Source organism: Macrobrachium rosenbergii, chromosome 29 (genome assembly GCF_040412425.1).
Source record: "Macrobrachium rosenbergii isolate ZJJX-2024 chromosome 29, ASM4041242v1, whole genome shotgun sequence".
Taxonomy (NCBI): Eukaryota; Metazoa; Arthropoda; class Malacostraca; order Decapoda; family Palaemonidae; genus Macrobrachium; species Macrobrachium rosenbergii.
Window position 1 is genome coordinate 5,474,035 of NC_089769.1, and position 13,105 is coordinate 5,487,139.

At 36.8% G+C, this 13,105-nt stretch overlaps 1 protein-coding gene across 1 annotated transcript; it reads left to right on the top strand.

The window, feature by feature from the left end:
• Nucleotides 1-5,015: 5,015 nt before the first annotated feature.
• On the top strand, nucleotides 5,016-12,510 carry LOC136854375 (probable methyltransferase-like protein 24). The gene is made up of 7 exons (XM_067130675.1): nucleotides 5,016-5,580; nucleotides 6,289-6,505; nucleotides 7,436-7,636; nucleotides 8,378-8,503; nucleotides 10,013-10,087; nucleotides 11,421-11,519; nucleotides 11,811-12,510. The coding sequence occupies exons 1-7, from the start codon at nucleotides 5,186-5,188 to the stop codon at nucleotides 11,982-11,984; spliced, it is 1,287 nt and encodes a 428-aa protein (XP_066986776.1). The 5' UTR covers nucleotides 5,016-5,185; the 3' UTR covers nucleotides 11,985-12,510.
• The last annotated feature ends 595 nt before the right edge of the window (nucleotides 12,511-13,105 follow it).

Here is a 13,105-nt window from a genome sequence, read left to right on the forward strand (position 1 = left end):
GAAAATGGCGGGAATTCCTCCTCCCTCTGGCTGGCCATGGGTATCGAGATAGGACCACATGGCATGCGTGCACGTCTGTCTGTCACACCCTCCCCCCTCCTCCTCCCCTTCCCCCGGGGACCCCCCTTATCGGCTGCATTCCTTACACGAAAGCAAGTGCGAAAATATCACATGCGGCGGGCAAGGTCGCTCGCTCGCTTCGCGGGAGGAAGGTCGGGTGACCTTCGCCGAGAGGGAAAGCATGCCATGTTTACAACGGCTCACCCTTAAGTGCCTCCTCTATTACTGCTACTACTATTAATAAAAATAATATCGTTATCGTTGATTATGTCGCTGGTACGGTAATGATACCTGTATTGATGATGACACTGGTATCATTAACACAGTGTCGGAAAAGTAAAATAGAAAAAGAAAAGTTTTTATAACCAACACTCTAGTATGCTTCTGAAATTGTCAATAATCGTCTAGAAGTTAGAGACTTAAAATTATAATATATATATATATATATATATATATATATATATATATATATATATATATATATGTGTGTGTGTGTGTATGTGTATATATATGTATATATATATATATATATATATATATATATATATATATATATATATATATATATATATATATATACTGTATATATATATATATATATATATATACTGTATATATATATATATATATATATATATATATATATATATATATATATATATATATATATGTGTGTGTGTGTCTATATACATGCTGACAGTGATTTTAATATTAGTTGTATATGAAATAATGTATGCACTTTTACTGAAACAAACACTTTTCGGAATTTTAAAGCATAATGGGTGTTGTTTTCTGAAAGCTGTCTTTAGCTGCGAGACTGTAATAATAATAATAATAATAATAATAATAATAATGATAATAATAATAATAATCGTATTCCCTCAAGAAACCAACTTGTAACTATATTCATGTCCTGGTAAAGTCAGATTAGTTCATTAAGCATCTCTCTCTCTCTCTCTCTCTCTCTCTCTCTCTCTCTCTCTCTCTCTCTCTCTCTCTCTCTCTCTCTCTCTCTCTCTCTCATAATCAGATATTTCCGTGTAGTCTGCCAGATTTCACGTTGTTTAATGTACCTCTTCATCTGTATAGATAAATATTTGATAATTAACCTAATCCCCTTATATTGTCGTTATTCAAGATTTCAAAAGATACCAAAATTCAAATACGAGTTTATTTACATATAGGGCTCAAGAGTGCAATGAACAGATGACTGTCAGATGAGAATTAAGGGCACGGCACTTCTAGGGGCACTTGGGCATGTTATCCGAAGGGGGAAAGAACGTCAGTAAAGTGACATCAAGTAACGTCATTCTCCTGAGCCCTTGGCTGTTCATGATGTCACGAGGTAACAGAGAAACAGAGGTGTTTGATGTCTGTGAGCTGGTGATGTCATCTTTGTAAGGTAAAGGGATGCTTAAAGAGATTATTGAATGATTCATGAAATGATTTTCAAGTTTAAGAAGTCTCCATGCAGCCAGATTGTTAAATCTCAATCAGAAGAAGAAGAAGAAGAAGGAGGAGGAGGAGAAGAAGAAGAAGAAGAAGAAGAAGAAGAAGAAGAAGAAGAAGAAGAAGAAGAAGAGGAGGAGGAGGAGGAAGAAGTGGAGGAGGAGGAGAACGACAAGAAGAAGAAGAAGAGAGATGGTGAGGAGGAGGAGGAGGAAGGGAAAGTTATTCCTTCAAAACGTTTGGGCTTTACAGTGTGGCATCACCGGAGTCTTATTGCCTGAGAATTCTGTGTCTTACTCCATACAATCGAAGAACCTTTGATGAAATAGACGACGAGAACCTTCAGCATTTCAGTGACCTCTCCCACTCGCTTGAGTTACTTCGAGTTATTTGTTGCGACAGAAATTCTTCAAGTTCCTGAACGATCAGTGAGCAGAACATTCCCAGAACAGGAACTCAGGTCATCCATTGACTTCAGAGGACAGACTCCGTGATGGCGTAAGGCCAACATAATCTACAGCAGTAACTAAGCAGTGATCAGTGCCAGAACAGGAACTCGGGTCATCTATTGACTTCAGAGGACAGACTCCGTGATGGCATAAGGCCAACATAATCTACAGCAGTAAATTACTGCAGTGATCAGCGCCAGAACAGGTAGACAGGTCATTCATTTATTGCAGAGGACAGACCCCGTGATGGCATAAGACCAGCTAAATCTATAACAACAGTAACTGCAACAGTGATCAGTGCCAGAATAGGAAGTCAGGTCATCCGTTTACTACTGAGGGCAGACTCCGTGATGGCATAAGACCAACATAATCTTCTACAGCAACTACAACAGTGACCAGTGGCTGATTCTTCAGAACCAAACTGCTGAAAATTCATTCGGGTCAAAAATTTCACTCAAGTGAATTTCAGAGGAATAGTTTATAGCCAGTAGACTGTGTTTAGCAGACTGAAGGCGAATCACTGTACCTAAATTTCAGTGGAGTAGCTTAGAACCAGTCGACAGTGTTTAGCAGACTGAAAGTGAAAAATTAAGTAACAGAAGAGGAATATTCAGTGGGTCAAGCCGACTTCGATTTAGAGGTAAAAATCTGTAATACAAATTTGTTTATGCAAAAATCTTCTGATAATGGAATTATAAACTTCTTCTGCACACATACTTATGAGAATCAGCAACTGTACACAAAGCTAACGATATAAACAGAGCTGAAGAAAATAATTCCTAAATTTCGTTAAAAGAAATTCATATTTTTCCATAAATAAACAAATTCTAATAATATTTAAAACATGATTATTATTATTATTATTATTATTATTATTATTATTATTATTATTATTATTATTATTATTTTTATTTTTACTTGAAAGTTAAGCTTCCAAAAAACATTACAGTATTCATTTAAAAAAATATATACCCAAGATAATAGGAAATCCAGCAAATAGAGATGATTTATTAGAGAAGAAAAAAGATAAATTAATAAAATAATAAATAGATAAAAATATAAATAAATGATTAAAGTATAAGGTGAATTGCTTAGCGTAGTATTTATCATCAAATTAATGATCTTGAGAACGCAAACATTTTAATTAGCAAACAAACAAACATCGCCGAAGGAAAAAAAAACGAAACTACAACTTATTTCAAATTATGTCAAATGACAGTGCTCAAAGAAAATGTCAAGGCGACGGAATGTCATCCGAAGTATTTTAACGATGAAATTCAACTGGTTTCGCATTTTTGCAATGTGTAAACAATGACACGCACTCTTTCACTTGCACGCACGCAAAAACACACACACACATACATATAATATACATACATACATATATATATATATATGTATATGTATATATGTACATATATATTTGTATACGTATATAGTTTGTATTATGTATATATGTTACAAATATATTTGTAAACGTTAGGCAGCAGTTTGATATTGGTCCTTTTCAATGTTCTGTAGTCACTCTCCGCCTCACTACTCAAAGTTCGTAGAGTTATAAAAGAAAGCCACTTCTTAATCATTCCTTTTATTTTAACTACAGAACACGAGAAAGAACCAATATCAAAATAGTTAAGGTCCATAGTCATCTATCGTTCAACGAAACCTGTACATGTATGTATGTACTGTGTGTGTGTGTATGTATGTATGTATATATATATATATATATATATATATATATATATATATATATATATATATATATATATATATATATATATATATATATATATATATATATATATATATATATATATACACGCACACTGCATATATGTGCGCGTCTTACTTACTCAACCTCAGGCCACAACCAATATTGACTTCTCATCCTCTGCTTGAACACGAGGAAAAATCCCAGTCAATAATCACTGGAGTGGTACAATGGCCGCCGAGTCACCTGTCAAATTTCGATGATTTTTTCCTGCTCCTACAGCCTACATCCCATTCCTTCTACAGCTGGCTCCGAAAGATGACAGTGAGGATTCTTATGAAGTAATATACTTTTTTCTCTAAGAGTGAAATGGCTAAAACATAGGCCGTGTCATGTTTGTGAAGTCTGTTGACGTAGTTTGGTTTAAGCGGTTCCATAATGTGATTGTGCCCATTGAAGTGAGTCTGTGTTGTGTTTTGTGAATGGCATTTTACGGAGATTCCGGATTTCGTGGCGCTTTTCGGACTTGAAGTATGGAGATTACGGATTTCACGGGTTTTCTCGGGCTTGAGATCCGTGTTCAGTGAAGTGACATTTAATGGAGATTCCGGATTTCACGGGTTTTCTCAGAACTGAGATTTGTGTACAGTGAAGCGACATTTTATGGAGATTCCGGATTTCACGGCTCTTATCGTAAATGAGATCCATGGTACACCGAAGTGACATGTTACGAAGATTCCGGATTTCACGGTACATTTCTGAATTGAGATCCTTGTACTCTGAAGTGGCATTTGATGGAGATTCTGGATTTCACGGTGCTTAAGTGCGACAAACTATGTTATGGGCGTTACATGTTTGAATAATAGATCTATTTACTTTTGAGGCAAGGCTATTAGAAAGATGGAGTTAAGTACTCTTGGCAAATCAGTGACTGGGCGCTTTCAAAGTCCTTTTTCAAGGGCTGCTTCAGGAGCATAGACCCCTGTTGGCATAAGGCCAGGCCAATCTTCAGCAACGGTAGTATATCCTTATACCTTATTATTGTGACTGGCATCAGGTTGTGTTTTATATTTAAAATTGAGTTCGTTAATCACACTGTGAATGTACTGTTTGCGTATGTGAGTATATGTTTGTATGTATGTAGTATGTGTGTATGTGCGTTTGTTTTAGATTAAGTCAACTTTGAGCTGGCACGGGCTCTTGCTTTAAGGGCAGCCTGTAACACGTGTGTGTGTGCGTTTGTGTGTGTGTGTATCTGTGTGAGAGAGAGAGAGAGAGAGAGAGAGAGAGAGAGAGAGAGAGAGAGAGAGAGAGAGAGAGAGAGAGATAACTAGGATAAACTAAAAGCAGATTTGTCATTTAAAGCTGCTTGTTCAACATTCACTTAAAAATTTTATAAATATATTATAGAAATCAAAACCCCTTTTCTTGATACTAACAAACTCATATCTTTCTATTAAAACGAAGGTAAAAGTGAAGTGAAACTTACTCGAAATATAAAAAAAGTAAAGAAAATATGATCAACAAACGAAGCCTCCCATCGACGCGCAATTCTCCATCTAGAGTCAAACTGACATTATTGAGCTCCATGATTATGAGTACGGGTCTCCGCAAGTGTTCCCGAAGACTCTCCGTTTACTACTGGAAGCTGTTGATAATCGCATTATCAACCACCTTAATCCTCAACACTCAGCGCCACGGCGGAGAAACTATCGTTATATCCTACAGCGAAGTCCCGGAGTCCTTCCCAACCCACGCAAGCAAAGTTCTGCAATACGAAGGATACCCGGCGACTGAGGATCCTTTTTCAGAATTGAGGATTCCTGGAGGATGCTCAATATCAGGAATCTGCGGAGATGGATCTGGAAGAGTGGGTATTCGCCTTGTAGAGGGATTTGATTATGAGATAAGGTGAGTGTCGATACAGAATGCTTGGAGTGCTAGACATCTTTTCCATACATAAATCGATTAATATATATATATATATATATATATATATATATATATATATATATATATATATATATATATATATATATATATATATATATATATATATATATATATATATACAAAAGCGTTGAGAGAATCTACCTAACATATCTTTTTCACGTTCAAAGATAAGCGTACACCCCAGACAAAAATACTCAAATATTTACATTTTATTACTCATAATAGAAAGATTATAAAATAAAATGCGAAAATATATAAGCAAACGTTCACATTTTTAAAGGAAGGTAATATTTTTACCCTGAACTGGTGTTTGTCAACAAAGAAAAGAAAAAATAAACGGAAATTAAATTATAATCAGATTAATTGTAACATTTGAAATATATACAGTACTATAAGGGGAACTCAGACGGAACAGATTATCGAGATAGACGCCGAATTTGAATGAGTCCTTCGGAATTTCTGGCCAAGTTATCTAACAATTAAAGAACAGGCGATAGAACAAACAGACAGAACTAAATAATATCATTACCACATTTTCCTAATTCCGATATCCCTTCTGGATAGTAGATTTGTCCCTCGCTTCCTAAATAACAACAAAATCCAAATCTTTCACGAAGCCATAACTCTCATGCAATAACATTACAACAAACGTGTTTTAAACTTCAGAACTCCAGTTCCCCCTTCGGAAGAAATTCACACACTTTCGGCGTCGAAGGAGGTCGCCGCTCTCAGGACGTGGCCTTCGGGGAAGGAAGCCCACTTGGAGGATGTTCGGGATTACTTTGATCACCTGGAGACGCCCCAGATGTCCTGCGGGAAGCTGGTTATGGTCGGAGGATCCCCAACTTGCGACCGCACCAGCAATTTCCTCGACGGGAATAAAGTGAGCGAATTGTCTCTCCTTTTAAAAAGGCATTTGTTTGTTCGGGTATTGTACTTGATTCGTACGAGTTCTGTCTTGCAGTTTTGTCTCACATATAAATGTTTAATATACTTTTATCTCCGTAGGGATTAGTGCCGTCAGTGCATCTCAGAAGCGGTGCACTGTAGGCATCACTTGAGGTTCTTCGCGGCGTCCCTTCGTCCCCTAACTGCAACCCCTTTCATTCCTTTTACTGTACCTCTGTTCATATTCTCTTTCTTCCATCTTACTTTCCAACTCTCCTGACAATTGTCTCATAGTGCAACTGCGAGGTTTTCCTCCTGTTACACCTTTCAAACCTTCTGTACTCTCAATTTTCCTTTGAGCTGGATAATCTTATAGGTCCCAGCGCGTAGCCTTTGGCCTAAATTTTATATTCCATTCCTAATATACTATTTTTTTTTTTATAAGGGCGGAAGTTAATGCTGGACACACGATGTGCAATTGCCAAGGTCTTTCAAATATGATTCCCGTCTCTTGAATGTTCTGACGAGAAAAATCCTCGAAAGTTCTCTTGCTTTTGTTGGTAATTCTAAAAAAAAAAAAAAAAATAGAGCTCCTCACGGAGATATGCTGTTTAAAATCATATTTTTCGACTGAACAGTATAGCAAAGGGTGTACAGTGCAGTACAGGTGATATAATTTGAAAAATTTACCGTGATAATTTTAGAAATTTAACGCCTTTTGTTAATGTTTTTACGTTCATCCCCGAAGGGCTGGTACTAAACACGGCACCCTGAGGAGCTTTACTGTAGAATTACCCTTTTTTTAAATATTATTCAACAACATTTACCCCCAGGTAAGATTTTATACCAGCTCTAAACTTATAAGCTTCATACCTCCTAAATCAAACAACTTTTCCACACGTTAATCCCTTTCTTGATTCAACAGGTAATATGCATGGATCCACAACTTGAGTTACTGACTGGCGGCCACCCTGACAAATGCCTAACGCTCTCTTTCGGCGTGAATTTCGACACGACCTTTGACCAAGCCGTGGCTGATCTACCCTGCGAAGTCCACCTGTTTGACGTTCTTGATTTCTCACCTGTCCAACTTTTAGAGAAGAAGAGACACGTTCATTTCCACAAGGTAGGGCAATTCTGATGTCTAGTTCTTATAAAGCGTATGGCTTACTCTTTTAAAGCTTGTGACTCATTCATTAGAGCTTACGGTAAGTCCACATTGCAATAGAACATGTTTTAAACAAATGTTGGTACATCGTCACAAACGGGTTCATACAGGTCAATAATAACCTATAACTTGTTGATATTTCTAACTACTGCTTCATACGATTATCCAACATTTGCTAAAGGTTCGTACGTCACTTATGGTCACTGATTTGTTATCAACTTGCTTGTGATATGTATGCGATAAGTTGCCAATGCTTCATACGACTATCCGGCATTTGCCAATGGTTCGTTCCAACCACTAATGGTCGTTGAATCATCAGCTTGTTTATGATTTGTGTGCAATAAGTTGCCAGTGCTTCACTTGATTATTCAGCATTTGTCGAGGGTTCATACTGTACTCCACTTATGGTCACTGACTTGTTGTCAGCTTGTTTGAGAGACGTATGCGACAAGTTGACAACATGTGTTTATAACATGTTTCAATGTCGTGTGGACGCAACCTTAGTCTACAAGGCTTTTCAGATGGGTTAGTTAACTGTCTCCGAATTTGAACAGTTAAATTCATCAAAGTGACTGCCCCATTTACCTAATAAGAAAGATATCAGCATCTGATGAAGACCTTTGAGTCACAGCCGCATCCAGTTTAACACAGCAACAAAAAATAGTTAATTTTTATACTTTTATACTTCCGATGCCACAGGTAGGACTAGCCGAAACGCCGCGCTCCAATTTCTACACTGACATCAACCAGTCTCTCCCAGTGAACTCCCTGGACGGACTCTTGGTCGACTACAATTTGATGTTTAGGCCTATACACGTACTAAAGGTGAGTGGGATGATTCGACACGATGACTTGAGCCTACAGAAATTTATTTATTAGGCCTACTACTTGTTCATTTGCTTTAGCCACTTAAATGTTTGTTCATGTACCTTTCGCTAACCTTATGTCTTCATTATGTCAGTCATTTGTCAGGTTTTGTTCACATTTTGTTAGTTTTCGCAAAATCACAAATATTTAGGCTGTTCTTCTTCTTCTGATTTTGTTCAGCAAAGAGGCTTAGGCATCTTAAAATACAGTATTTGCATCTTATTAAGTTTCTCCAGTCTTTGGTACATTCGGATGGACCAAATTATAATTGTGGTTACTTAAAAAAATCTCATCTATCGGGCACAATATTTACGAAGTCCCTGAATTTCCTGGTGAGAGGTTTTCCATAATAAAACTCATTTCTTGATAAAAAAAAAAAAATAATAAATCTTATACAGGCATAAGTTCTAGACGCACGTCTTGCAGAAATAATTTATATACGAACTTGAATACAGTTAATTCTTACACCAGAATTATTGTGGAAATAATTTCATGACGAAATTCATCTCGGATATTGGTCTTAGATGTGACGTCACAGAAATAGTTGTTTAAATAAATCATTACGCGATAAACTCTGACGTGAAGATTAGTAGCAGCCGACTATAGATCAATCCCTAATTTCTGAGAAATTATCGCAGAAATAATTCGTTGACAAACCCAATTTCCGGAATCCTTAATTAAATCTCCTTCCCCAGAATCTGGCATTTTCTATCATTCTTTTCTAAGTCAGTCTTTGCATGATGGCAATTTATTTATCAAGATCGCCAGATATTAAAACTTAGAAACAAAGGTTACTTCAGAATCCTTCAGTGATCTTTTTGGACTTCAGAACATTACTACGAACGTCACCTCTGATTTTGACTTGACCCAGTCAACACTTGAGCTAAACCAAATTCTAATTCCATTCATGAATAAGATATAAAGTTATTATAATAGGAAGTTTCGAGAACACACCAGAGAAAGCTGCTGTTTCCAGCACGCTTCCCGGCCATGATGTTTGGTGCTTTTTAAGGAAAAGACCACAGTTAATGATGTTTAATCTTACCATTTTTATCCCATAGAGTGGTAGTTCCGTCACTGCATCTCACACGATGCACTGTAGGCACTACTGAGGGTTCTTTGCAGCATCCCTTCGGCCCTTAACTACAACCCATTTCATTCCTTTTACAGTACCTCCTTTCATATTATCTTTCTCCCATCTTTCTTTCCACCCTCTTCAAAAACTTTCATATTGCAGCTGCGAGGTTTTCCTCCTGTTGCACCTGTCAGACCTCCCATGCTTCCAGTTTCCCTCTCTGCGCTGAATGACCCCCGTTGGTCCAAGCGCTTGGCCTAAATTTTATATTCCAGTTCCTTACCATTTTTAAAGTAATTTAAAGGGCACTTTTAAGTACTACACACAGCCGTTCAATCTACCTGTGCTGAGTCAAATAAAACTTCATAAAGGTATCCATATCTTTTTTTTAGCTAGATATCGAGGACGACGAGTGGCCTGTATTCGAGCACTTGGTGAAGCAGCCCATTTTCGATGCAATAGGACAGGTGAGTATCGGATCAGCTTAAGTATACGTTCGAGAGAGAGAGAGAGAGAGAGATTTTGTTCTGCTCGGTTTTAGAATGTTCCTTTAACCAGTAAGACACTGAAGTGGCGGTTAAAAATGTCAAAGGAAAGACGAGGTAAAATTTGACATTCCGATAAAGCGATAAGTGGAGAATCGCAACAACAGGAGAATGAAGAAGTAGCGAGACAGGTAGATTGTGAGAAGATCAAGAATAGGTCAAGAATTTGTAGCAGAGTTGAGGAAGAGTGGATGGTTCTCAGATAATAACGGTAACTCTACCGGAAAGAGAAGAAGAAAAAAAAAAATGGAATGAGAAAAGTGAAGTAAAAAGATGGGAGGGTAATTGCCGTAGAGATATTATAATGAGTTTATGAGCGCCCTATTGAGGGAGAGGAGGTAATGAAGTAAGTGGGAAAGCTGGACCATAGGAGCGATGTCTTATGTTCTTACGTCAAACGAGGTGAACTACGAAGAATGATCTATTATTATTATTATTATTAAAAATTATAAATTATTAATCATTATGGATAAAACCTACAGGGGCGATTGACTTGAATACTCGAGCTTCCAAAGATTATCTGACGTCCATTTGAAAGAAGTTACAGAAGATAATAGGAAATACAGAAAGAAGAGATCAGTTAGTAGAACAGAGAAAAAGATAAATAGATAAGTAGACGAAAATATAAATAAAGTAGTAAAATACAAGATCTTGTAGACTGATCCAGTTACCCAAGTGATTAGACCCAATTCGATGACCTGATAAACCAGTTACCCAATTTACATGAACCTGAAAACTGGGCCATGGCCTTCCGTGACTGATGATATTGATGATAATACTCGTAAAGCTGTGATGATTGACGTTAATGCAGTTAGTATATATTTATGTGTGTATTTATATGAAAACTTTTTATGTTGTCCTTATGTAAGTTCTTTTCTCTCTGATAACTTTTAGGTTTATATTCATGAGTAAATAATAATAATAATAATAATAATAATAATAATAATAATAATAATAATAACGGGAGAGGCATAAATGTATTTCATGAAATTTTCAAAACATATTAAAATGAAACAAGCGTCAAACAAGATTTTTTTTTAATTTACATCAACTTTTTATTATAACAGTAACGACTAATAGCAGTAGTGATAATGACAGAAAGAATGCAGATGAACTTGATAGTAATAAAAAAAAATAATTATAAGAGGTTGAAAGGTCCACCCTGCCATTTTGGCCTTCCCAGGACGAGACACTACCAAATTCCAGCAATGTCTTCGGACTAAACCTCACGATTGCCTCTTTTTTCCTCTCTCAGATCGCCATGGAGGTGCATGCCGAAGCACTGGGGAAACTACCATCCAAAAAGCAACTGCCATACATCCAGAAAAGATACAGGATACTTAGAGCTATAGAGGTCAGTTTAGTAAGGCAGTGAGTTAAGGAGAGGTTGCTGCAAGTTTTTGCGCTTGTGCATGTTATTGTGCGCATGCGTGCACGCATACATAACTGTTTATATACCAAAGAAAAAATGAGTAAACTCAATGCACACTTATACAAAATTTGCTTGAAGGCCTGGCCGAACTTCCAAAGCCTAGATGACACCCGATTATCAAAAACATTCCACACTAACATGAATAAATGAGTTGTTGCTTGGTGCGTAGTTGGAAGCAAATGACTGATTTCTTCTTCTTTCCTTCTAATGCAGGAAAGAGGTTTTCGTCTGGTGGCCTACTGGCCCAACCGCCAGCCCCGTGGCTACAAAGATGCAGATACCGGTCGACATTACGATCTGTGTGGGGAACTTCTCTATGTCAACTCAAATTGGTACAATGTCACCTTCAAGAATACCCTGAAGAATTTTGGATTTCGGTTCCAATAATCTTTTACATGGAACAGTTTTAAATGCTTGTAATGGTAACCATCTGCGAAATAAATATGGGCAATAACAATTACATTAGGAATGAAGACATAGGATATAGAGGTAATATAACAGTTAATTCGTTACAGAAAAACTTAAAATGAGAAACAATTTATAATAAACATTCCAACAATGCTACCATACATTTTCAACGCTGAATAGGGTCTACACTCTATAGAATATGGTGATGTTTCTTTGTTTTATCCGCATAAATTGCATATTACTGTAAATATGAAAAACTACCACAATCAATGCAAGGGTACTTGAACAAAATATGGTTTTATTTTAAGGTACACACATCCTACAAACTTTCGAATCTCTGAGACAGTAGAAAATAGTCCATAGTGATATTGAAAATTTTTAAAAATCTTACCAGGAAGCAAAGTGACGTATGAAGAAGGAAGAAAAAACATACTGACCGTAAGAGCGTTCGGAGACCCCTAATCTCCGCCGAGGTTGAATAGTCCACACCCGACCAACCACCCAAGAAGAAAAATATTTTGTTCCTTTTTGATGGGTTCGCTCACAGAATTTTCAGTTAAGCCCCATTAGCTTTTTTATTTTACTGTTGAATCATTTTTAATTATGATTTTAGGAAGACGACGGGTCTTGCAAAACCGACTTCACGAAATCGCCAGTAGATTTATGGTCACGCAATAGAAATAACATTTTTCTTAAGTTTACCCTTAGACATAAGCCACCGATTCCCGTTTTTTCTATAGTAACGCCTAAACTACATTTTCTTTACCTGCTTTTAAAAGGTAGCTTAAGAAAGTATTCGCAGTTCACGGTAGTTTCCGTCAGTAACGAAATACTCTTGAACTAAAGGAACGTAAAAATAAAATTACGTCAGTGGTTCCTTGTTGGGATAATTTATGAGTAAAACTGAAGTCTACTACCGCCAGTCGCCGACCAGAAAATTTACCACCTTTTGTTTATGATTTTGTTTATCTTTATTGTATTTGCCGTCTTTTGATCATGTTTTTACTCTCATCCCCTTTATTGTATTTGCCGTCTTTTGATTATGTTTTTACTTTCATCCCCAAGGGAATGGTACTAAACACGGCGCTATTTGCGCGTTA